This window comes from Etheostoma cragini, chromosome 16 (assembly GCF_013103735.1).
Source record: "Etheostoma cragini isolate CJK2018 chromosome 16, CSU_Ecrag_1.0, whole genome shotgun sequence".
Lineage (NCBI taxonomy): Eukaryota > Metazoa > Chordata > Actinopteri > Perciformes > Percidae > Etheostoma > Etheostoma cragini.
Genome location: NC_048422.1, coordinates 153460 through 180926, shown reverse-complemented (window position 1 = coordinate 180926; position 27467 = coordinate 153460). Strand labels below are relative to the sequence as shown.

Sequence of the window (27467 nt, the reverse complement as noted above, 5' to 3'; positions counted from 1 at the left end):
TGTAGACTTTAAAAACTAAGTAATTAAAGAAAGGGCCTTTTTGGAAAGCAGAGTCATCATATCATATCTTTTTTTAGAAACTAAGCACATTTTTGTAAAGGGAAGTTATTTTGGGAACGTTAAGATATTTTTGGAAAATGTAGATTTTTTTCCCAAAAGTGAAATTTTTCCAAACCTTCTTTGTTTTGAAAATGAAGTTAGATCTGCAAAGTCAAGTATGAAGATGTTTTGGCAACTACAATTTCTAATACATTTTGACATTAAAATACATTTTTCAAGACATTGTTAAAACATGTTTTCATTTATTTTAATTCCCCTGTTGTCTAGAAAACATAAAACGTATATAAGTTTCTGCATATTCCAAAGCATTGTCTTTTAAATGGTGCTCATATTTCTAAAACACAACAGAACAGATGAAAAGATGTTTAGTCCCCCCCCCCAGTCTGAACATACAGGACACCTGTCCTCGTGTCCAGTGCATGCTGGGATACGCACACACTTTTGAACCAGTTTGACTTTATTGTGTATAAATACTGTGTACTACATACACACACCACAGCGTGTTCCCATGGGTCAGTTTTTTCCTTGCATTAAGTATTTTGGTGCAATATTTCAACCTTAGATTGTAAAAATATCGGCTACATGTTGAGATGTTCATAATATATTCTGCATCAATATCAACACACCTTGCTACTGAACCTCCCTTTGAGAGGACAGAGAATAAATAGAGAAACTGTACAGCGGTGACACAGGACCAGGCCGGGTACAAAGCAAAATGAAAATAACGTTTAATAAAGTTTCTGTATGGGTGTTATACCCTGGAAAATACCCTGCCTTCACACACAAAGTATGAGTGCAAACTTGTGCAGAGCAAGGCCAACACTCCACTGATATGTGGCAAGGGATGCACAGACAAACCTCAACTAAACGGAACGTTGAGCAGGATGTGTGTCATCCAAGCATTGACCCGAGGCCGAAGATGTCCTCTTGTGTGTCTGAGTTTCAGACGATATGAAACTGCACTCTCCGATCCTCCAATCTGCAGTCTGTAGTCTCATGGTAAGAATCCTGTATGCTATCTCAATCCTACTCTCTAGTGCTTTGTAAAAACTATGCAAGCTTGTATCTTTAGTGTAAGCTGGAGGAGAAAGCTGCGACCTACCCCCCATCGGTGAATATCAGCAGCTGGCAGAGCCATGAAACCATCGCAGCATAAGAGGACACAACGGAATGATAATAGTGAATTAAAAGAGCTCCAGTTAAAGATCAAACAAGAAGCATGGAGAAAAGAGTTCCAGGGAGCTCCCAGACTCTTCATTGACATGCTTCATGCATGAGGTCAGGTGGATGGACGCCATAATTCAACGAACCACCCGTAATTTAGCCTGGTCCTTTAAGTGGAGCATTTCTAATAAAGAAATCACCAAAACCCACTTTACAAGTAATTCTTGTAAAGTAATTACAATAGAGACTGAGCCATGTCCTAGAGCAACATCTGCGTTACTGACTGCTGGGTCTGGGTCTGGGTCTAGGGCTGCTCAGCCCTAACATCTACTGACAATCTTTCCACAGTGTGGGTGTGCGTCTGCACTAGTTGGGACTATAAACACAGATGACGGCCCTGCCATAGACAAACTACTGGGGGCACAGCATCTACAGAGTTAATGCAGCAGACCGGCCCAGTACCTGGCACCACCAGACAACACATGCCCTCAGTAGAGGATCTAAAAGTTTTCCCATCATGCTCGGCCTCTGTGTCAGATGAGTCTTTCCTCTGGTGGCACTTTGAGCATGCTGTCCATCTCCAGCCGAGCCCCCGCCACCTCCTGAGCACTGGGGCTGTATGCGCCCTCCGACTGGCGCTTCTTCCTGGCTGTGAGCACCATGAAGGCCAGGCCGATGGTGAGGATCAGCACGCAGAAGCAGAGCAGCGGGATGGCCACCAGCAGCCAGGGGATGCCTTGCTTCTGGGCCCGTTTCTGCAGAGTCACACACAACAGGATTCTCACACATTCTAGCCTTCAAATCAATAAAACAAATTAGGTTTTTTGATGTTTCTATGGATATGTGGTACATGTTGCTAGGAAACAAGTGAACATGTCTCATCTCTTGACCTGTTCGTGAAGAATAAAAATGTAACAAACGTACGTTAGTGTCACAGACTGGACCGCTGTAGCCAGGAGGACATTCACACACAAACATGTTGAACCGATCCAAACAGGAACCCCCATTTCGACAGGGGTTGGACTCGCACTCATCAATCTCCAGTTCACATCTGCAGGATGCAAAACACATAACAAACAGAACCACATTTATTATGTTTGCTACTAAAGTCTACTACTACTACTTTATCAGTATTAAAACACATTTCACAACAGTATGTGCTGCTCAAAGCATGAAGAATTCCATTAAAAAAGTTCAACAGCAACGTGTCTTTCTTTCTAGAAGCAGCGTCGGTGAACAGCTTTCATAATGACTACTTTACTAAATTTCATGTCAAACAGTTAGGATCAAACTAAACTGCATTTAGGTCAAACTACTCATTTGGGTGGACTAGTGCACTGTAGTTTTTTCAAATGATTCTAAAGTGCGCTCACCTGGTGCCTGTAAAGCCTGGCATACACGTGCAGTTAGCCCCCCACAGCCCGTCATTGCAGATAGCATCATTTTCACACTGCACATCTTCACCACACTGGATCGGAGGATAGTCCCACCTGATGGAAAAGGTATGACACTTAGCTTCAGGGAATGCTCACTGTGTAGGCACTGCATGCTAACACTAAAGCTAGCGCTAGTACTGTGTGTCTGTACGGGTTAGTACTCACTGGCAGAGAGAGCCACTGTAGCCCTTAGGACAAGTACAGGTGTACATGTTGGCTCCATCCTGGCAGGTGCCTCCATGTTCACAGGCGTGATGCTCACACTCGTCCAGATCCTGCTCACAGAGTGGGCCAGCATATCCAGGGTGGCAATGGCACTCGTAACCAGCTAAGTAGTCCTTACAGCTTCCATGAACACAGGGCTGGGACGCACAGTCATCAGTGTTTGTCTCACACAGTTCCCCTTCCCAACCCGAGTCACACACACAGCCAAACTTATTGAAGAGGTCTTCACAGGTGGCTCCATTCATACAAGGGTCTGAATCACAAACAGGGGAACTGGTACAACCCAAACGAATCTTTGCTTTTCCAACTAAGTGGAACTGAGACGGCTGCGGGGCTCTATAGTCATCGACAAAAGGTAGGTAGACTCCACCAAGCCTCACTGCACCCAAACAGCCAGTGAAGCTCTCTGCGATGGCCAGTGTGGCCCCCTTGGCCCTGAGAAAGCCAAGGCTCCCTGTGCGCTCCGGCCCACTACTGGCGTCTGTGATTCCATCCACGGTGGTGACCCAGGGAGAGGCTTTACGCTTCTTCTCAGCCATTGAGATGTTGACTCGATGCCAGCTCCCGTCAGCCACCCGACGGACTCCTGTAAAGGTCAGTGCCTCGACACTGTTGCCAATGTGTATCTCCACCCGGACTGAGGAGTCCAGCAGACCGACCAGCAGTAGGTCCGAGCCCAAGGAGGCCCTCAGGAGCACAGCGTTCTCTGAACGAGTGCGCAGCTCGATGTATATGTCAGAGACGGGTTTAGCCAGGGAACCTGCAGCACTGTAGTGCACAGCGCTGTTCTCAAACGTGGCGTTGTACACACCTAAGGAGCAACGTGGAGAAATATTTCATTTATGTTATTGATTTTATTGAGTTTATTCTATGGCACAGTCTGACAACAAAGAATAAAAGTCTTCATTCCCAATGCCGATATGTCAACTAAGGGAGTCCGCTGACCCAGAGTTCCATCTGCTACCATTTCAATTTATTTATTTATTAGCAGAAACTGAGATTCTGTCATTTCACAACAAGTATTACCCAAATGAACTCCCTTTAACTGTCTTTTTGTGTGTCTGTGTGGATATTTGGGTGGGCCAAAGAAATTAGTCTTTTCTGACTAGCCACACACATAGAAAAAATATTAAGACAAACTTACATTCATATCCGTCAGGAAGGTCCACACATCGGCCGCCGTTGACACAAGGACCACTAACACACCACACACGGGTTTCGCAGGTCTTTCCGGTGTATTCCTCTGGACAGGAGCATGTGAAATCGTTGAATGTGATGGTGCATTCTCCTCCATTCTGACAAGGTTTCATCTGAAAAGGAAAGCATTAGTATTTGATAAACAGACAGATTTAGCTGTGTTATCCAAAACTGTCATGGGTCAATACTGTGACCCGCTGTGTGGACATATCTATCTTTGAATAAGTGAATGCATGAGTAGGATCGCCTCCTCTATGGCTTATCTGTATGTTAGACACTCTGTCGACCGTCTCATTCAGGAGTTGGATGACCAGATGTCCCCAAAAAATTCAGGACAGTCTCGAAATCCAAACAGTTGTCCTTAATCCCAAATTGTGCCCAAATTGTCCCAAAAATGGGTCTCAAGAGCAGACTCTGGAGTAGTTCTAGTGTGATAGAACATTAAGGCTGGTGTCCCGGGACCTGATGAACACCTAGCTAAAGGGGGGGAGTCAGTCTTTTTGACAAGTCACTTTGGCTGTAACAGGGATGGGTGCACAGATGTTGGAAGTTAATGTTTAGGCTTGTAACATGTAAATCCCATCTGAGTTTCTCAGCGTGGAGAGTAACTCTGCCTGTAGTGGAACATCCAACCACGCTCAGACCATTACTGTCCAATGAGCTGCAGTTTCACCGACTAGTAAGTTAGCGGATGGACATGTTTCACATCTAGCGTCTCACGATCATCTCACTAGGCTATGAAGAGTACACAACAGACAGCTTCCGTGTAGGCTGCATCAAAACAAAAGCACTTCCTGTGACGGTTTGCAGTAAAACTAAATTCCTGTTAAGTAAATAAAGGTGTGTACCTTTTCACATATCAGATGTAAATCAAGTGCTGTAAATAATGTAAATAGTGAGTTTTAATCACAGTATAATTGACCATTGCCTTTAGACTGTTAAACAACAGGAATTTCCTATTCAACTGCTTTACATACACAATACAACAATGCCGTACTTCAATACAACTGTAAGTTACTTTTAATTGAGTATTTTCATTTTCTCCTACTTGCCTATTGTATGTTTTACTTATCTTTTTTTATAGCTTTACTTTGCAGATTCATATACAGTGAGGAAAATAAGTATTTAACACCCTGCTATTTTGCAAGTTCTCCCACTTAGAAATCATGGAGGGTCTGATGTCCTCGTAGGTGCATGTCCACTGTGAGAGACATAATCAAAAAAAGAAAATCTGAAATCACAATGTTTCATTTTTTAACTATTTATTTGTAAGATACAGCTGCAAATATGTAATTGAAAACCTGTCTTTCAGCTAGAATTCTGACCTTCAAAGACCTCTTAGTCTTTCTTCAAAATGCCCCCCCCCCCACTCCATTTATTATCCTAAATTAGATGCACCTGTTTGAGGTCGTTAGCTGCATAAAGACACCTGTCCACCCCATACAATCAGTAAGAATCCAACTACTAACATGGCCAAGACCAAAGAGGTCTCCAAAGACACTAGAGACTAAATTGTCCACCTCCACAAGGCTGGAAAGGGCTACGGGGACATGTCCAGGCAGCTTGGTGAAAAAAGGTCCACTGTCGGTGATCCTAAGAGAGGAGAGAAATCAGCCCAGAACTACACAGAAGGAGCTGGTCAATGACCTGAAAAGAGCCGGGACCCACGTTTCTAAGGTTACTGTTGGTAATACACTAAGACGTCATGGTTTGAAATCCTGCATGGCACGGAAAGTTCCTCTGCTTAAACCCGCACATGTCAAGGCCCGTCTTAAGTTTGCCAAAATCCCTTGTGCAGGGTGTCAAACCTGGTGAAAAACTACAGGAAACGTTGGAAACAAAGGCTGCTGGACCAAATATTAACGTAAATTTTCTCAGGTGTTCAAATACTTATTTGCAGCTGTATCATACAAATAAAAAGTTAAAAAATTATACATTGTGATTTCTGGATTTTTTTTTTTTTTAAGTTATGTCTCCCAGTGGACATGCACGATGACAATTACAGACCCTCCATGATTTCTAAGTGGGAGAACTTGCAAAATAGCAGGGTGTTCAAATACTTATTTTCCTCACTGTATACATTTTACAAAATATTCGGAATAATCTCCGATTAAGTGGATGAAGAGGAGACTTTATTGATCATGTGATTAAATTCACACATTGTCATGTAACCAATTACTCTCAAATGACAGTCATCTATAATGTATTACATTTTGGAAGTAATTGGTTTGGGAGTCTTCATAAATCGACCTCTAATGTCTTTAGAGCCCTCCTCTTGCCTTTTTCCTTAAAAAAATGCAAGACTAGCTCTGAATTTCTTGGTCTCTGCAAAGCTTGCAGTCTACAGCAGAGGATAAAGACAGTAGAAGTAACTCACACTAGAGCTGTGGCAGGGCTTTTTTTATTTAGGAAGTATTTCCTACCTTGCACGTGTCATCACTGACGCAGCCCTTCTGTACATTGTCAGCATCACTTGGTAAATACACTTCCTCCTCATCCGAGCTGTTCCAGGCATCCACATCGAGATGCACAGAGTCTAGCCGAAGGTCTTGCAGGCAACCTTTGTAATGCCCCCCCCACCTGTCAGAGTCCCAGTCTCCTGGAAGTCCCCCTACATAGGCCTGATCCCCACTCTTAACATCCACTTCAGGGATCTCTCCTATTCCGTAGCGAAGTCCTACATGCTCAAAGATCACCTGTCTGTGTTGGATTTCCACCTGTAGAAGTTGCTTCTCGCCAGTAGTCACAAATATTGGAGCTGTCAGTGGGGCATTGTTGGGAAGAGAGCTGACAAAAACCCTCCCCATCCCCAGGTAGACGGAGAAGTAGACGCCTGTGGCCCTGCGGAGCTGAAAGAGCAGCCCGTCTGGCTTTAAGGAGCGCAGGAAGAAGGACACGTTGAAGTTGCTCCCGTGGCTCTGACCTACATCGTAGACACTGAAGCTCACTGTGTCCTCATGGCTGTATGTCCACGAAGGGAATTCTGACAGGAGCACAATACAAAATTTGGATTAATCACACAAAAACAGGACTAAACCATTTAGTAATAGGACACCAGTATCAGGAATTCCACTGCAATATCACATAAGTTGTTTAAATCAACACTTTTTTGCCGGCCATCAAATGGTAAACAACTTCTAATGGTAAACAAAGGGATTAAATATGTCTGCAGTAGTAAATTGTGCTCTTAGCGCTGTAGCTCATTCTATTCAGCTTTTGTTTATGGGTCCGGTCATCAATCACTTACAGTCTCAAGTCCCGGAAATACAAAGAAACAGTTCATGTTGCAACCACAAGTGTTTTATGTAACACAAACATATATTTTCCTTACTAGCTCCCTAGCATTACAGACCCAGTCAGAAACATCGTTGCTAGGGAACGAGCCTTGATCTGTGTGGAGACAGTTTTTACCCTCTTACCCTGAATCTTCTTCAAAAGTCACTTCATCGCTTATTATTCATGTCTGTGGCGTCACTGGTCAGAGATCAGTTCTGCTGTTACTCTCGCACATCTATTAGCTGATTCCATGTGTACAGTGGTGCTGGAATCTCACTAGGTCCATAGTGTCATTTTAAGGGTACTTGTACTTATGTTATGCTACTTTAAACATTTTGTGCTCTGCACAGCCAGAATGGTTTTACAGTCAGGTGCATTCTGGGTGGAGCTATGTTGGGGTTCACATGATGTCACCAAACTATGTAGGATACTATTAAGATAATCAATAATTTATAAGAATACTAATGGAAAAGTTATCCTATTCTAACAATGTCAATCTATGTCAATGATGTTAATCAGTGTTTGTGCATGCTTTAATGGTTCTCAAACCTTGGTACCAGTACCACTGGTGGTACAAGATTCCCCTCTAGTGGTACAAGGCTGTAATTGCTAAAGAAAAAATTTAGAAATCCTACAACGTTTCCAATAATACTACAATTATGATGAGTTAAAAGTAATTTAAAGTAAGAGGTTTGTTTTTGTTTCAAAATCAGCTTGCTAATGTCACATAGTGACATTCATGAACGGAGTGCCCATACATCCATAATTAGTTACAAGATGTGATGGCAAGATAGTTAGCAGAAGTAAAATGAATGGTTCAAATACACTGCAATCAGTATTAAGAAGAGAAGTGTGGATGAGGAGGATTATCTTTCAATCTGTTGAAACTATGGTGGACGAGTGGAGTGCTAGTTGTTACGTAAGCAGCGGAGTTGTAGTCTCCACGATGTAAAACAACAGGGATGACCCGAGTCACCACAAATTGGGATTCAGTTAGAGAGGGAAGGTGGAAGTAAAGTGCCAGCGTGGCTGTTTTTAGTAATAAATCTGCCTTCTGAAGTAGCTGTCTGTAAGCCACGCTACTCATTCTGTACGTGGGCCAAAGTGGGGTCGCTAAGAGAGCCCGAGCTTTATATTTTCTAAAGTGGTACGTGCTGTACATGTTTGAGAAATATTACTTTACTGCATCAGTATTAACAAAGCAATAAGAGTATTACAGTGACCAGGTCCCCTCTGCATACTGAACACTTTTACTTTTATGTAGAATTGGACTCTTTCTTCGGTGTTTGGTAAGGTGAAGTAAAAAATACTTTTTAAAAAAACAATACAGGTGGTAAAGTGCTTACCTTGAAAGCAGCGCTCACCACGAAAGGGCCGGTAGCAGTCACACTGGTAGCTGGTCCACAGGTCCACACAGCGTCCATGTCCATAGCAGGGGTCCGGCTGACACCACTCAGTCTTACTGCAGCCCAGCTCATGGCCCTGGTCTTCTGGAAGTGTTTGTGGTAGGATAGGCTTAGAGTCAATCATCAGGTCTTCCATACATCCAATGAAGCCTGCACCACTCTCAGAGTACTCCAAAAGGTGCTCTGGTGCTCCACCTACATACACGTGAGAGAAGGCTTTAGAGGGCTGGAAAGCTGCTTCATCCGCACCACCATCTGTGACTGTGCACCCATCCCTGTCACAGCCAGCGCCTTTCACAATCAGAACCAGGCCTTCATTCTCTACAAACACATGAGCATCCCGCCAGTCTCCGTCACTGACCAAACCAGGAAATGTTACATCCAGTTCAGACTCCTCAGAAAAGGCCTTTGCGTGAAGACCACCATTCACAATCTCCAAGAAGAGGTGATTGTCCAAATCCCCTCTGTAGAAGAGTAACATATTGTGTATAGTTGTGCGGAAGCGTAGCTGTACTCCAAAACCATGGTGACCACGGTGCTCAACCTCCCTGCGGGTCCTTTCTTCTACAACAACCTGGATGTGGATGAATCCAGGACTGGAGAAGGAGAAAGTAGTTCTGGTGGAGCACTCTTTGTCATAGAAGCCATGGGGGCACAAGCACGTGTGGCCGTGTTCTCCAGCCTCCAGCCACGCCTGGCACTTGGCGCCGTTCTGGCATTCATGGTCCACACAGCCGTAGAGTTTCACATGGCAGTTAGCCCCTCCCCATGGAAGTTCACCTGGCTCGGCCTCAGGGCAGTGGCAAGTGTAGGATGCCTTGCCGTCCTCACACCAGCCCCCGTTCTGACATGGCTGGCTCTCACATTCATCAATGTTGACTTCACACAGCTCACCTGCAGGGGGCGACACGGGGGTTAGCCATGGTCGACAGGACTACAGGCAACCAGAGCAGAACCAGGGAGGCAAAGGGAAAGACATGCTGACATGTCCCCCATATTCTTCTTGTCAACAAAGTTAGTCATGTGCTGACTCTCTCCACCCTGTTTGTAAATCTCGGGTCAAAGCCCATTGCTGGAGCTTTTAAAAAGCCTCATAAATACGGTTTCATTTTTTTTTTTTTAAATGGACAGTTATTTTTTTAAACATTTGTTCTGTCATTTTAAACCTTATCAAACAGGAGAAAGAGGTGCATTTAATTTTCTGGATTTCTTTAGGCTAGCACTTAAATTGCTTTAATTAATTTGCTTGAAAAACTCCTAAAATGTTTTCATTCATCATTTAATTTCATTCATTTGATTTGAAGAGTGCTTTGTTTGTGTGTGTGTGTGTGTGTGTGTGTGTGTGTGTGTGTGTGTGTGTGTGTGTGTGTGTGTGCGTGTGTGTGTGTGTGTGTGTGTGTGTGTGTATGCCTTACTACAAAACCCAAACATTCTTTAAAACTTGACATTTTCAGAGTGTAGCTTGCTAGCTTGAAGTTTGTTGTTGCTTGAGAGAGGAAGGTAAGGGACACGTCAGGCAATTATCCTGAAAATCTACTTCCTTGATCCAGACTGATATCACAGAAAGCCCTTCACCACCCGGCAACCCTGATAGAGATATAGGGTGACCAGATGAGAATGGGTAAAATACTCTGCACCAATATGATTTATCATTTTTCTCTGTTGCAATTTAGACTCTGAAAGTGTTTTGGGGTTGGAAGGCTGTTTGGATCAGTTGGATTTAAGGGGTTAAAACAAGTGTTATGTTTGTCATAGCTGGCTCTTTACTATTGTTAGTCCATTAACTCTAAATCATTTTGATGGTTTTATTTTATTTTATGAGCATATTTACTCTGTATGTATAAGCGTGATATTTATTTTTGGAATAGCAAAAGAATGTTGCGTTACCACTGATACAAAGAACATATAGTATTCTTACATGAGCCCATTCATTACATGGTCCCTGACCCACCTAGAAATCCAGCAGCGCATGCACAGGTGTAGCTGTTGATCTTGTCCTCACATGTGGCGCCATGCTTGCACGGTTCAGACTCACACTCGTCAACATTGACCGAGCAGTTCTCTCCTGTAATGTAGAACGAAATGAAACGATTGTCAGAAAAGCGTAAAACGGTGTGAGAACTGATTGGTTTCCTTAGCTTCCCAGACCTGCAAACCCTGGCTGACACTGGCAGATGTATCCAGCTGCGTCTGCAAAGCTGAGCTCCCAGTCCAGCTCCCAGTGGGACGGATCGGAGCGCTCAAAACACTCGCCGCCGTGGTCACACGGCTGCTCGCCACACTCATCGATATCTATCTCACAGTCCGGTCCTTCGTAACCTAGAGAAGGCAACAACAGGATGCACACATATGAAGGGTTCCATCTGTCTTCTTAGATCTGTCACAATCTGTGAATCATATAATAATGATTATTATTATTATAATATCAATTAATAATAAACTAAGAAGAAAAAGGAACCTCTGATTCCTTACTCACATCTGATGATATCAGAGAAGTAGCTTTCTTTCATCTCTTTCACAAGTCATTTTGTATGTGACCTGTTGGACTCTTTTGTGACTAGACTTCTAACTCAGATTATGTCTGTTACGTTTCACTGATTTTGTTTTTGGACAAGGTCAGCTGGTCCCCCCCTTTTCATCTGCATAATAGTTTAATTTCTCAATAACTATAATCACCATGGAATGTTCTGCAGACATTTGCAGTTCCCAAGGGATTAATCCTTCGGACTTTAGGGGTTCTCTGACTTCTTAGTGGTGCCACCAGGAGTTTGTGGCTCTACGGGAAACTTCTCAATAAGTAGGCCTGAGTTCCTGACGTTTGCTTTCATTTCTCTTCTCTATCTTACTGCAAACGTTGTAGAGTTACTTCACTTCACAAAACAGTCAGGCACTACAGATTAAGAATCATTTGCACTACAGCTCAATATTTGAGAACTTAATTCATCAATTATGACAGTACATAAACAATCTCAATATTTCAGTATTTACTGCTCTTGTAAACTGTACTGATAGTGTATTCTAATCTTTGGAAATAGGTCAATTTATAGGAGCAGCTTCTTTGCTTTAACCATTCCATTTGGTTGTTGTTCCAAACTGGCATTATTCTGGTTATCTTACCTTCATACTGTTCTCAATATTATACTTTTGATCACAGTCATTGTGATTATTTAACTGGGTGTACCAAAAGGATCTATCCTAAGACCTTCACTTTTCAATTGTATTTCAGTTGCATTAATGACCTTTCAAACATTTGTTGTAATTTTTTTGTTCAAGCTTTTAGACACATCTGATTCCAATAAGACTAAATTTTTTTTTAAATAACTTCATTTTGAACAAGCAGATATCTTATAGTGTGTTGTTTGGTACTACATATGTTCTTAATCATTTATCTGCAGTATTGACTATTCATTTTACTGATGGGGTCTGATGGGAACAAAATAATATTGGTGCATTGGTCCTGAGGTGTTTCTCATATGACACACTGAAGTGGCTGCCACTTCATGCTGGGAGACATTTTCATTGGTTGCTCTTTATTTTCAGTGCATTTACTAGAACTATCCTTCATACATCCAGATCTTCACACTCAACAAGCTTTTTATCATGCCTTTGACTTGATTGTTTTATGTCGTTGACTCGGAAAAATGTATTATTGTTATCATTATTACTATTATTATTATTGTTGTTATTATTTATGTGCTTAAATGTATCATGGTTTGTTCCTGAGCACCCCATTGAAGTTAAGGCATTTCAAGGGGTTTATCCTCTAATTACACGTTGAAATAAATAAATAAATGACCATGTCATTTTATACAGATTTATATGTATTGTATTGTAATGTATACACGTTTCAGAATGAATTTTAAAACTTTGGTCTTGTGCCATCATCAGGTCAAAATCTTCTTTGGTATATACCCGCAAAAACAAGATCCGCATTAGTCTCAGCTGGACTTTGTGTTTATATCTAATAAGCCTGCACAAATGCTAAACTAAGATAATTAACATGATAAATATTATGTGCTCACATATTAACTTTGTTAGTGATATTATTGTGAGTTTTGCATTGTAAAGCATGCTGTGAAGCTACAGAGCTTCTAGCATGGCTCTTATTAAGTCTTGGTGATCCTCATTGATAAGATATTTCTGTAAATAACCAAACAAACTAAAAACATTTGCGAGTTTGCACTTTATATAACTTTCTTTTAAGAGAACTTGTTGGATTCTAATGCAAAGCAAAAATATCAGTTCTTTATCTTAGGGTTTTACGTTGCATTTCTGCATGCTACTGGTACTAACTGTCTGCTAATTATCTATCCAATTACAATGTTTTAGTCAGACCAGTGTTTTTCTACAGTGACCCCACTGTCACACACATCTTTGACCCTGATTTCCACTCCTCCTAAAAAATACTAGTCGCTAGTATTGTCCTGAGTAACTGTGAGAGAAGAGCAACAGAGCATCTTTTTTAAATAAGACACAGGTTGTGTACACTTGGTGTGTAATTAGCAGATGATTGCCCAGTGGGCAGTTTGCTGACACGGCCAGGGGGCTCGGCATGGCTGTAGAGTACCTGGCCAGCAGAGGCAGGCGTATCCTCGGACTCCCTCTGAACACGAGGCGCCATGCTGACAGGGATTGGAGGCACACTCAGGGATGTCCACTTCGCAGTAGTCCCCCTGGAATCCTGTATCGCTGCAGTCACATTCATAGCTGCAGGAGACAAAATCTGTGTTTATACAGCGAGATCAGACAGAGGGCAATACCTGAACAGCAAACTTCCTTCTCAGGGAGGAGAGAGGACGGCAGCTCCAGAGACGGACAAGCCAGTTTTGTCAGCTTGTCCATTTGTGGCGTCCGCACAGGGACCGGAGACCCTGAGAAGCAACTGAAGAGGGTTAGGGGGATGGGGAGGTGTGGGTGGATGGTGGATGGGGGGCCTCTTTCCTCTGCTGTTGGCACCAACCTGTGTAATTTGATTGATCTTCTGTGTTGTTCAGTTAAGACTTATAGCTAAAATAAAGGCCTATCTTCTTTCCAAAGACCTTGAAAAAGTCATTCATGCTTTTATCACTGCTCGGCTGGATTATTGTAATTCTTTATAAATGGGTCTACATCAGAAATCTTTAAACCGGCTCCAGCTAGTCCAAAACGCAGCTGCTCGCCTTTTAACTAAAACAAAAAAAACGTGAAAACATAAGGCTAGTCCTGGCCTCCCTCCACTGGCTACCTGTCCGTTACAGGATAGATTTTAAGATGTTATTGCTTTTTTTTAAGGTCTAAATGGTTTGGCGCCATCTTACCTGGCTGATCTCCCATCATTCTCCTGTCAGAACGCTGAGGTCGACCAATCAGCTGCTCTTGGATGTCCCTAGATCAAAGCTAAACAACAAGGGCGATAGAGCCTTTGCGTGGGCGCCCCCCCCCCCCCATGGAACAACCTCCCCATGCATATTAAAGCTGCACAGACCTTACAAACGTTTAAATCGCTGCTTAAGACGCACCTGTTTGCTGTCGCTTTTAACCCTCGTTAACCTGGATTCTGATGTGTTAAATTCTTGTCATTTGTCCTCCTGTGATGTATTTTGGTTGTAGTAATTTCTACACATGTTATTTATGTATTTGACATTGACCCTGTTCAGCGCTTTGGTCGACTGTTCTTGTTTTTAAATGTGCTATAGAAAAAAAAATTGACTTGACATTGTTGTTCGACATATTTATACATGCATTTATATCATTGGGCATTGACTATTGTCTATTATTGCGTCTATTATACTGATAGGTAGAGTACAGATCTACTCAAGGACCCCTTGACGTCACTGTTGGGTGTGGTGAAAGGCAGAGGAAAATTTGTGAAAAACCTTCAGGTGGGGTTAACAAAACAAAATTATTAGAAATCCACCTTCCAACACCAGGTTTATGGAGCCACTCAGCCGGCCATGCCAAAACACTTATGAACTTCAATATCCAATGGAACATAATCTCAGAAGGAAATAGCACAACGTGGTGTCAACATAAAACACAGTGCCTTCAGCCACAGAGCGGAGTTCAATTCCTGTTGAAAACAAAATACTTTCACCCAGAAAACACTTGTTTGTTCCTTTAACCACAATCCTTTTCCTAAACTTAACTGTGATCGTTGCATGACGCTCACTTTTTCTGGCTAAACTCCACTACCATGGCCCCTGAAAGGAGCGTCCTCACAGTCACCTATTGACGGCTGAACATCTGGGATCTGGTTTCTAGTAGCTGATAGCTGGTAGCTAGTGTCCTGGAGCTCTGTAGAGACTAAATACAACCAGCAACGACTAATAGTAGCCGGTGTCCTGGAGCTCTGTAGAGACTAAATACAACCAGCAACTGCTACTCAGACATTATTTCTGTTATTTCTGACAAGCCCACAAGGTATTCTACAGCCAGGAGGCTTCGTTTCCAGAATCCTGCTACACTCTTCTAGAAGTCCGGATGCTGCTGGCCATCAATGGATCATTTAATATTAGCAACTCCATTTCCTATCCAAAACTGTCCAAAACATTTTCAATCTTATAATCTTTTTGTAGTCTTTGTAGACATGTCCTTTGTGTCATGTAGAAGGAAAAGTACGTGTGTTGTGCAAGAGGCAACAAGAACCAATCGGTTTTACTGTGCAGCTGACTGAACATGTCTGATAATTCTGGGAACACCTTCAGAACTTACTGTTGTTAATAACCTTCTGGGTAATTGTTGGGTTTGTCTTTTTTGCAGTAAAATGGAAGTAATGATAACAAACGAGAGGCCAAACTGCGCTAGGTCCAATGTTACAAGTCCCAATAGGGGGACCATGCACAAGCTGAAGCGCCCCCAGACAGAAGGTTGTTGACTGGCCTACCTGTTCACCATGTCGTGGCAGCGGGCTCCGTTCTGGCAGGGCTTACTGGCACACTCGTCCACATCCAGCTCACAGTCGATGCCATCGAAGCCGGGCAGACACTCGCACACGTACGTGCTGACCAGGTCGTGGCAGGTGGCCCCGTTGTGGCAGGGCCCGGACTCACACTCATCGATTTCCACCTCACAGTTGACTCCTGGGGGAGGAGGGCAGAGTCCACATCAGTTAGTTAAAAGCATAAGAAGCCATGATGAAGATGTTCATATCTGGCAAAAGTTGCTACTGTTAATTATGTTAATTTAAAAATCTTCAACAGGGGGTCCAGGACCCCTAGGGGCTCCTCAGAGTTGCGGCAGGATGGAGCCGCCAGAGTTTTGTACAGTGGTTTGAAGGTAAATTGAAATATTTCTGAAAATTAACATGAATCCAACATGCTATTAGTGATGAGTCCAGATGATTTTTTTAATGTACACAACATTGATGATAGGCTTACTGGGTATGGTAGGTGTGGTGTATGGTGAATAGGTATGTTAGCCATTCCCAGACACAGTTGGAGCTTAAGCATTCATTGTGGCCCCTTTTAACATTAAAACATGATGTATAAGTACATGAATATGGCATTATTTTTATTTTAAAACCTTAGTATTACATCCACCATTAAAAAGGTACATGTACACGTTATTATTGGTCCTCTTTAATACTGAATTTTATACGATATATGTAGTAGGGGGTTTCTGTGTTAAAAAAATCAACCCAGCAAGCACACTGCTCGGCCTGATGTACTGAATGTATCACTCTATTCTGGTCTGCAGATAGCTGCTGGATAAAGGTCCAAACTCAAAGATAGTGTGAGAGCAGAATCCAACCCGGCCGCTCACAGATAACACCAAGCTCCTCTGACACAGAGCAGGCGTGGGGAGAAAGGAGAAAAGCAAGAGTTTATCTGAACTGCAGATAAGATGGCTGACTAACAATATCTTACTGTGCACTTAAAATACTCCTCGTGCCCAGTTTACCAGAACAAACAAAACACGTCAGAGATGATGTAAGGAACAAGACGTAGAAAACAGAGCAATGCTCTGTCTCTGCTAAAGGAGATGATTAATGATGACTTCTTCATTCACAGCTCCACTAAAGCAAACACATGCAGGAGGCATTTGCAGACATTATATAACTGTGAATCAGCTGGACCTGCAACTGTGTATTTTGTGTCTTTCAGGTCTCACCATTGTGTACATGTTTTGAAAGTCTTTATGTAAGTTTCAGTGCACGAAACAAACAATCCGCACCAAGGGGGCAAACAAAGTCTAGTGTGATGCAACGATGATGAGAAAAATGTAATAAAAATTCACTTTATGGAGGGTTTTCACCAACGTCACGTTCTTGGCAGTAACCAGGGTGGGCGGCCATATTGGAGGCACTCGGTGTGAACAACGGAACAGAGTACAGTGGAGTATTGCACAGTTTGCTCTCTACACTGTGCACTACTTGAGTGAGTTTGAGCTTCACCAACCAAAAGCGCCTCCTTTCCTCTGATGACTTCTGGTATTCCTCTCCCTGGTTTTGAATAACTTTTAGAAGTCAATAATATTCCACTGTTTTCTCGGTTTTGACCTATCGGTACAACCTAAAACACAACAATGACCAGTTTCCTTGACGACGGACGTTCAGGATCTACTATAGTGCCTGTGCCTTGTTGTGATGCAGAGTATCTCCAATATGACGACTTCCCGTCTGACAAATAATAACACCCACATTTTGTCATAATCTGCTGCATTTTGTATTAAAACTTAATGCATTATGAAATATATGTCTCTGCATTTTAAAAAAAGTATTACATAATGCTCACCTGGAAATCCAGAGGACACAATTTGAATTTTCTCAGCGAGCTACTCTGGCATCAAGGAATGCTGCTCATTAACTATGCCCTTGTAGCCGAGCTGCACCAATCACATCAGTGTATCTGATATAGGCGGGGCCAGATGTGAGCTGTACCAATCACATCAGTGAAAAGCACACATTACTGCAATATATTGTAATTAAGGTTTCCATGTTACCCTGGCCCCATGGCGTGTGTGTGTGTGTGTGTGTGTGTGTGTGTGTGTGTGTGTATGTGTGTGTGTGTGTGTGTGTGTGTGTGTGTGTGTGTGTGTGTGTGTGTGTGTGTATAGTCTCATCTACCAGTTAGCTCTGCGGGTAGCTAAGTGTACAGGGTCCTGGATACATCACCCCTGTGTGAAGTTGTGATTGGTCCTAGTGTTGTCCAATTGCGTGAGATTTTCAAATGCACGCCTGGTGCTGTCCCTCGAGATGGGCGACTTTCAGTACTCCATGCCAGACCCTTAATCTTTATCCTTAATCAGATCTGGGTCTGGATTTCCAGGCTACCATAATGCAGTAGTTCTTGCAAAATGTACGTGTTAATGAAAATGTAGTAATATGGTGCATTATGTAATAACTAACCAAAATAAATGTTTACATTTATTTTTGATAACATTGCCATGTTTATTTTATAAATTCTAGCAAGACTTATAGTATATCAAAGAAAAACACACTATACCACACTGTCTTTTTATTTAGGTGTGTGTGTGTGTGTGTGTGTGTGTGTGTGTGTGTGTGTGTGTGCGTGTGTGAGTGTGTACCTGCAAATCCCAGCAAGCACTCGCACTCATAGTGGTCCTTCTCATTGATGCAGGTGGCGTTGTTCTCACAGGGTCGCGAGGCGCACTCGTTGATGTCGATCTCGCAGTTATAACCCTGAAACCCCGGCACACAGAAGCAGTGGAACTCTGCCACTCCGTGGATGCAGATAGCTCCGTTCTGACAGGGCTCTGACAAACACTCATTCACATCTTTCTCGCAGGTCGTCCCCTCAAACCCCGGTGCACAGTGACATTCAAAGCCCTGTGGTCTCAACACACAGGTGCCATTGTTGCTGCAGGGTTCATCGATGCAGTCAGTCACATGTGTCCTGCAGTCCCAACCCCCGTACCCTGGAGGACATCTGCAGAAGTATCCGTTCAGCTGGTCTACACAAAGAGAGCGGGGCTCGGAGCATGGGTTGCTCTGACACTCGTCCACCTCCTCAGTGCAGTTATCCCCTGTGAGTCCGTCCGGGCAGATGCAGTGGTATTCTGCCGTGCCCGGGATACTGGTGCAGTCATCACAGGGGGCAAAGGAGCAGGCGTCATAGAGCTCATCACAGTCTTTGCCCATGTATTGGACCCCTTCTCTGGCACAAAGACAGGCGTAGTCATCCATGGTGTCCACACAGGTGGCTCCATTCTGGCAGGGAGCAGACAAACATTTGTCTAAAGTGGCTGTGCACAGGATTCCTGAAACACAAGCACATGTTTGCAAGGATGAATGAATGCATGTGCAGACAGCTGTATCAGAGCTGAATGTCCTGTCACTGTCACTGCTAATGCAAACACCACATTCCCTGCAGCCACAGGAAATGTAATGCAACAAGCTGTCCCAGACGTTAGCAGTACTGTCTTAGTGAACAGGATCCTGTCAGCGCTGCGGACATAGAGATGTACAGACATAGAGACAAGCCTGGGCTGTCTGAATAAAAAGAAAGATAATAAGACGGGGGTTAGGGTTAGCGGGTACACTTGCAGGACGGTGGGCATGGCCCGCTCGTTAAACACATTTCCATGACGACATCTCCATTTAGCAGCAAAAAACAAGTGGATGACCTGAAATGACCAAGTGTTACTAAAATAGGTCACCTGCTGTTAAACCTGTTTCACTTTTTCATTCCGACACTTCCTCTAATCTGCTCTCACTTTATGGAAGAGTCCTGGCACCCAAGTTCACATGCAGACGCCGTAAATCCTGACATAGACTGTACAGCTGAAGCCCACACTTGGCCCACTCAGTCCAGCCTTTACAAGTCACTTAGTAATGTTACTACTTAATGTGTGATTTATTGATATGACTGGCACAGCTGGTGCTGTATTTTGTGTTTTTTTGAACTGTCAGGACATTTATTTACGTGTGCAACTTTAGAGTCTAAAACAAGTGTCCCTAGTGGGACAAAGTATAAATCATATCATAATGTATGGTTGCAAAAACACGTTGTAATGTCCACGACATTCTCTGAAGTGAAAGCTGTGCCAGCTTCTCTTTGCTGTTTGATTGAGGCTTCATATGCTAATCATGAAAATAAATTAACACACAGAAAGATTAAATTCCTGCTATGAACTTGACAAGATGGGAAATAAAAGCAAAGTTTACATGAAGTAAGAGTCAGATCACTGGCTTCATGTGTGAATCGATACAACTAAATTTATTGATTCACATAATAAACTAGAAAGATTACAATGAGGCTACTGAGGCTTCATTTAATAAGACACTAGAAAAGGATGAAATGAAAAAACTAATAAATGGAAGGGCCCCTCTGCCCAGCCAAGCCCTCTCTCCCAATTTTATTGCAGGGGGACGTTTCCCCACAGTATGAATCCCACGGATAGTCTCCCAATGTAAACAATAGAGTCGAATAAAACAAATCAACTGTTGAATGAATTACTGGCTAAAATCTATGTGACAATGTAATCCCACTGTAAAGGTTAACTGTACAGTATGTGATGGCATAATACACACTGACACTATATGAAAGTAACTTTTCCCACTGAAAGTCCAAAAATAACTATGTATCTATTTGACCTAGAAAAGTGAGCATTGTCTTCATCAATTCACTTCAGAGCAGCACGTCTCAGTTTTCTAGTAATCCTGCTTCTTCTTTTGCTTATCAAACATATTTTAAATGTTGCAGGCCAGAACACATGCACATATAGAACAGATTTACTGAGTATTTTCTTTTGTCCTACTCGATGTCTTTGCAGTTCCCTGCTGTACTCCATGCACAAACCCCAGTGAGTATCAGCTCAAACTCGGAGCAGTCACTGATACTCCGGCATCATAGTGGAAACACGGCAGCAGCACTGAGAGGCCCAGCAGACGCTGCCACCCTCACACCACTGGGACAATTTATCTATTCATGTCATTACTCAACTGTCATTTAATTAATACAATTATGATCCATCTACTTGGATGCCCAAATATAAGTAAGCAAGTCACAGAGGAAGTGAGTTTCTTTAGTGTCTTTCAGAACAAATAAGCATACACATGCAGGTTTCCTTATATATTTCTGGATAACACATTGACAGTGGTCTAACATAGCCAGACCCAACCTCCACAGCGCTGTGGAGGGGGTCTGTCTAGTCCAAACATCATTCCTGGATGGGAGAAAAACCTGCTCTGGTTTATTTCTTTAAACCAATCACAATTGTCTTTGGCGGGGCTAAGCCCCTTACGGAGCCACGGTGCCTCTGCTAAATAGTCTCAGGAAGGAAGTTGTTTTGGTGTAACATGTGCACGTTCAGAAGTAGTTTTAGTCGTCAACAGAAAACTCTGATTGGACAGATAGTCTAGCTAGATGTCTGGATTTACCCTGCAGAGATCTGAGGACGGGGTAACCATAGTCTTTAGATTGGACAGATAGTCTAGCTAGCTGTCTGGATTTACCCTGCAGAGATCTGAGGACCAGGTAACCATAGTCCTCAGGAATCCACCAGAGGTTAGAACGCCAATACAGCGACAAAGGACGGGGACGAACATCCGTTGAAAATGAGGGACATCAGGCACAAGTTCCCCTGTCAATGAACGTTGGCCCCGCTCCACACACTGTTCCGTCTTTTAGCTCTAATTGTGTTTCTTGTCTCAGTTAGCTTGTAGCCGCCAGATCAGATAATGAGTGTACTGTGCCCCCTCTCTTTCTCTCTGGATGTGAACACTAGTTCAGTGAGGATCTGTCCCCCCTCAGCAGCCAATGACACGCGGCCTGTGTGGAATCCGTTCACATTCCTTTTATTAGGGCAGTCCCAACTCCCCGTTTACTACTCGCAGCCTCGACACTTTGATCTGCGTCCTGTTCCCAAACGTTCGCTCAAGCGGAAGATATTCACAGTGAAGGGAGTTATGGAGGGGAAGCAGGGGGGCAAAGGGAGAGAATATGGTATTAGATCAACTGGTTGAGAAAAAGTAACTTTTATTGTTTGTTGCAAGTAGTGTTTTTCTTTCTAACCCAGAGCATGTGCAGCCCAGCAGATCCTGTACAGCGGGTCACAAAGGATACCAATGTCCCAACGCTGCCATGGAGCCATGGAGCCTTGTAGCATCAGATACATCAGAGCTAGTCTCTGGATTTAATGGAAACTGTTTCTATTGAAAAGAAGAAAAGAATGTTAGATTGCTCTGTATTGTTCCAGTAGACATAATGTGATGCTGTTAGTCTAATGTGAAGCCAGCCCTCGTTAACATGAGTTATGCATATAAAGATTAAGTGCATGAATAAATTACAGCTCTTCCCCTTTGTTTGAATATCTCATATTTGCAAAAGTATTCAGGCAGACTCTTTTTTTCTCATATCAACATACTTATTCATGTAATCACGACAACTTTCCTGTTTTAACAAGATGTTTTGTGACATAAGATAACAAGCCTTAAAGCTTTCTTGTTTAACTCTTTGATTTAATGAACGGCCGTTACATTCAGGCCCTTGCCAAATAAGTGGCTACAAAGCTTACTTAGCTTGACAGAACTCTCTCTGTATTTCTCACTATAACTTTGTTCAAAACATTGTGGCATCCGTGACTTTCCCGCACAGAAACGTAAAGGAGAATTCCGGCAAATTACTACGTTAATCTTGATTGCAATAAATGTGTGTGTATTTTTGATTGAATCGGTGTATCTGCAGCTACGTGTAGAGCTTCCACTGAGCTAAAACAGTAGTTTTAGAGAGCCTTTGTGCCTCTTAACAGACACAAAATGCAGTTAAAATGGATGTGCAACATGAACCGGGCCCTTATGTGTTAAGATGCATTTTCAACTCAGGCATTCACCTACCCTGTCTCTGTCCTGCCAGCAGCTAGCTCTCCCTGTTAGCAGCTAGCTGTTAGCTTCTAGCTGCCATCAGTCTTAGGAGTAATGCATTACAAAAGTAACGCAATTACAGTAATGGACTTTGTGTGAGACTAGCTACAGATAGCCTTCGCTTCAACGCTATCACTGTGCAAGCCACAGACATCCTTTGGCCCGTTTCCATGTAGATACATAGTCACTGTTATGGTCATAACCCCTACAGAGTTCAATTAACAATTTTTGAGGCGGAACAAACTTCAAATTTTCATTGCAAAGGCATAACCTGTCCTCTGGAGGACATAGCCAGCCCTCCAGTTTCATGTGTGGAGAACAGGTGTGATGGTCCATAATAATCCATGGTCTCTATATGATTCAGTCTTATTGGATATGCTGTGACAAGCATTTGTCAAAAGTTTAAAATATAACATACCACAAACATGTCACAGGCAGTGAGCCCCAGCACCCAACCCCCATGACTCGGGCAGCTGGTCTCAACTTTACACTATGGCCCAGCGTCATCCTCTGAAAGCAGAAGGTTGCTGTCATTTTCAATTTTTGTTGAAGTGCATCTTCCCTTGATGTGAACCGTAGACACTGACTGTGTTTGATCTGTACAGATTACAGAGGAGAGAAGAGCCCATGGTTTCCAGATTAGGCTCACGTCTGCTTGATGTAAGAAGAGAGCAGGATAAACACCAGCAGTGATTGAGCAGGTGATCCTTTGCTTGCTTGGTAAGAAACTTAAAATAGGTGCTGTTGGGTCAAACATTGGTGGAGTGTCAGGAAAGTCCTTTATTCTAATGAATTCAGTTGATTTCATTGATTGATCCCTTTCTTTAAAGAACCCCATTCAGCCCTTTACAGCACAGTTTTCATCTGGATATTTTCTGAATGTCACATCAGCAACTTCATATGCTCCATTTCATCAGGTTCACTGTCAGCTCATGTGTCCAAGACACTTAATTCAAATTTAAATTCTCACTTCCTATAATACGATTGCAGGGGAAGTATGGTACGGTTAAGGTGAGGGAAATACCATGGTAATGGCAAACAAACTATGTCAAAATAATAATAACACAATAATAACGCTTGGTTAAGGTTAAGTTTTTTTTTTTTAAAGCAAACATTAATTGCAGGTCTCTGATAGGGACACACTATCTCCAGCATTGGCACTGAATGCAAAAAGTGACATATTTAACCATGCAACATGCACCACATTTCTATGACCATATTGCTCATGTAATTCTATAATATATAAAAATATAATGTATCCTTTATTTGCCAAGTACATTTTACACATACAAGGAATGTTTCCTCTGCATTTAACCCATGCTAACTGACCCGATTCCAGCGGCAGTTGGAATGTAATGTTGTGCATTAGTCCAAGGCAAGTCAGAGTTCCCAACATGCGTTTCATTACCGTGGGAGAACCTGCTCCACAGAGAACGGACCTCAGCGGTCCTAACCGACAACTCTATTGATGCCATAAAACCAGCTTCAATTCTAGCAGAAACATTTAAGAGTAATTCAAATAACCCAACCCTGCATTCCCGAAGAAGGCATGTTTGACCCCTATCTCAACTTTGAACATGAGGTTCTAGCTTTCCAAATCAGTGCATCTTTGAAATTCCTAAAATAATCATTGTCTATGATAATAATATCAAATTGACTGGTCTTGTATTGATTTTGATGTGTGATCTAGTTTGTCCCTTTATGTCTCTCTCTGCTTCATTAATGCATTGCTTTTCACTGTACACACCTTCTGTCTATCCCCCCCGCACTTTAGTCTTCCCCCCGTCTTCCACCTGAGCAGGTCTGGCCTCCCTGAACTCCAGAGCCGTTCCAGAGGGTAATCCCTCGAGCCTCTTTGGGCCAATCCCCTTGCTCCTCTAATCTCCGGATGGGGGATACGTGCACAGATTACAGCTCGAGCATGTGTCCACTCTCAGTCTCCAGATTGTCTCTCACATACTCTTCTTCTTCTTCTCTTACATTGAGCTCACATTCCCCTAGCTACCCTTACTCAAACCCTAATTAAACAAGGCACACATTAGAATAACAGCATAACTTTTATAGTTTTACACAGTGTTTATACACATAACACAAAGCAACTCTGTCTTCTAGTAACTGTCCAATCAGGAGCCCCAAGACATGTTTCCTTGAGGTCAACAGCTCAGCACCACGGCATTCTGTCTATCACACACCGCTTTCCTCTATCATTTGTCTCTGCCTCCCAAGGAGACAGATGAACAGCATATGAAGTTCTCTCTCTTGTGAATGAAACAGATGACAGAAAGCAGAGCCTGTCCACACCCAGACCCCTGCTTCCATAAATCCAAGCACGCACGTATCCACTAACCCAAATGAAGTTGGGACCAGTTGTACCAGTTTCCAAGTTGTAAAACTTGGAAAAAAACACAATACAATGATTGCCAAATCCTTTTCAACCTAAATTAATTAAACATTTATTGTTCAAACTGACAAACTTTATTTACTTGTGCAAATATTCACTCCTTTTGAATTTGATCCCTGCAACACATTCTAAATTCAGCTGGGACAACACTCAATAAGCTTTTGGGAACTAAGGACACTAATTGTTGAAGCTTTGTAAGTGGAATTCTGTCCCATTCTTAATTGATTTACAACTTCAGTTGCTAAACATTCCGGGGTCTCTGTATTTTGCTCTTAATAATGCACCACACATTTTCAAAAGGAGACTGGTCTGGACTACAGGCAGGCCGGTCTAGTACCCACACTCTTTTACTATGAAGCCACGTTGTTGTAACATGTGAACGTGGCTTAGCATTGTCTTGCTGAAAGATGAAATGGATGGATGAAAATGTGGACTCGTCAGACCACAGCACACTTTTCCACTTTGCGTCAGTCCATCTCAGATGAGCTAGGGCCCAGGGAAGCCGGCGGTGTTTTGGGTGTGTTGATTTATGGCTTTCGCTTTACATGGTAGAGTTTTAACTTGACCTTTTAGATGTAGTGACAAACTGCGTTAACTGCGTTAGTTTCCTGAAGTGTTCCTGAGCCCACGTGGTAATATCCTCTACATAGTGAGGTCAGTTTTAAATGCAGCGCTGCCTGAGGGAATGAAGGTCACAGACATCCCATGTTGGTTTTCGGTCTTGTCGCTTACTTGCAACTTTCTCTACTGTTAAACTTGGCCTCGGTAAAGAAATGACTGTTTCAATAAGTTGTACCTCCTGACCACTTGAAAGGATATGTTGGTTAGTCATTGCAAATAGCTGTAGTTTTTCCATCCCCATCTGAATCAGGTTCCGGCTCATCCATATGCTAACATACCCAAAGCCTACCCTTTCTTGTTCTGCTTCTCCCCCTCTTTAAACTAGTTAATAACATAGGTGTAATCCCAGTTGAACATTCATTTAATAAAGTAACATTATCAAGATGGTTCAACTTTACATGAGTCACTCTAGTGAGCACTTATTTTTTGACTTTGGTTGGAGTATCCCCTGCAATTTCCTTTTTCTCATGTCAAGGGAAGTTGAATAAATACCTACAGTATTTATAGTTGCTTTATAGCAAGAGTTTTATTGCTATTTTAAAAGACTGCTCTGCTTCAGTCAGCACGGGTCATACAGAATTCCAGTGAGATTCCACTGAATGTTGAACTCATAGTAACTGGACCTGTGTGCTATCCATCATGTGTTGTAGATGAGCAGCAGTCCCTGCCTTTTTTCTGCCACCACGGCTTAAATGTTCTTTACCATGACATTTAATGAAAAGAGTCTATGCTAAGAAACAACTACCAGAGTTCACATCATCACATTACAGAGAATTTCTTCTGCCTGATATCCCTTTGCCTTTTAAATGTTAATAGAACTTTCAGAAACAAAACGTAACTTTTCTGGACATTGTGTGACCTTAGTCATGTGCAGACAGATATGAATGAGATTCTCTCCACTGATCTCACCCCTGTTTGCTCGGTTTGAGTGTGCATGACTGAGGAACACTGCCTTTGATTCACAACCAGTCATGTGTCAAATCTAAAAGACAGAGCTAGTAAAAAAAACTGAAATAACTGTCCAGTGACCATCAACACCTACAATCAACAATCTAAGCTTTCACCGGCGGCTAATGTTTAAGAATCCAATTAAGAGATTTGTCTATAAAACATCACACAGTGTCAGTAATTACAGTAACGATCCAGCACATGCTCAAGGTTTCTCAGTAGTGTGAAATACACTGGAAACTAGCCAATGCCCTCATAATTGTTGTAAGTGACAAAGGAGGAACCAACCCCAACCTGTCTCCATCTGTTTGAGTCTCCTTATACAGTGGGAGCAAACAGGAGCCCACTTATGTGCCATTCATAGAGCAGCCCCTCTGACAGCCTTGCTGACATTCCTGAGGCCTGCTCCATCACGGCTCCTCTGGACTAACCAATAAAGCACTAATATTCTTTGAGTTACACTGTATGCTGCAAATATCTGAGGTAAAATAGTTATAGTTTTTATATTTATGTCCTTGTAATAACTCTTTCTATCAAACCTGTTGCCTTTGAAGGAAAAGTATAAACAGCACAAAATATCTTGAGATATACAATTTGATTTCCTTCAGTTACAATTAAACAGACACACTCATTCATGACGAACACTTCAAACTTTCTTGGAACCCCACAGTTGTCTTACTTACCCCATTTGAACATCATCATCGTCAGCAGTACTGTCTTTAGATTCAGATGAATTTTCCCCAACTCCATGGTAAAACCAAGGACCAAGAGGTAATATGTAGAAAAAAAGAAGTGAAAGTAGGGACATGCGGCTTTGTGGTGGAGAAGCTCCTGGCTACCTTGCTGTTTCCCAGTGTTTAGAAGCTGGCAGGCTTCACACTGCCCATGCTTGGCTACTAATGAGTGCAGCAGCAAACTCCAACAGACAGCCC

The 27467-nt window shown here is 42.6% G+C and overlaps 1 protein-coding gene across 2 annotated transcripts; it reads right to left on the bottom strand.

Moving 5' to 3' along the window:
• Window positions 1-1482: 1482 nt before the first annotated feature.
• On the bottom strand, window positions 1483-27467 carry crb2a (crumbs cell polarity complex component 2a). Of its 2 annotated transcripts, XM_034896391.1 has the most exons (13): window positions 27219-27467; window positions 18269-18961; window positions 15627-15822; window positions 13332-13471; window positions 10913-11083; window positions 10716-10829; window positions 8705-9658; window positions 6506-7065; window positions 4030-4195; window positions 2826-3696; window positions 2598-2714; window positions 2149-2275; window positions 1758-1979 (listed from the first exon to the last, which is right to left on the bottom strand). In XM_034896391.1, exons 1-13 carry the CDS (start codon window positions 27283-27285, stop codon window positions 1758-1760), a joined length of 4398 nt encoding a protein of 1465 aa, XP_034752282.1. In that variant the 5' UTR covers window positions 27286-27467. The 2 variants fall into 2 exon arrangements, with proteins under 2 accessions (XP_034752279.1, XP_034752282.1); XM_034896388.1 differs by having other exon boundaries at window positions 1483-2275.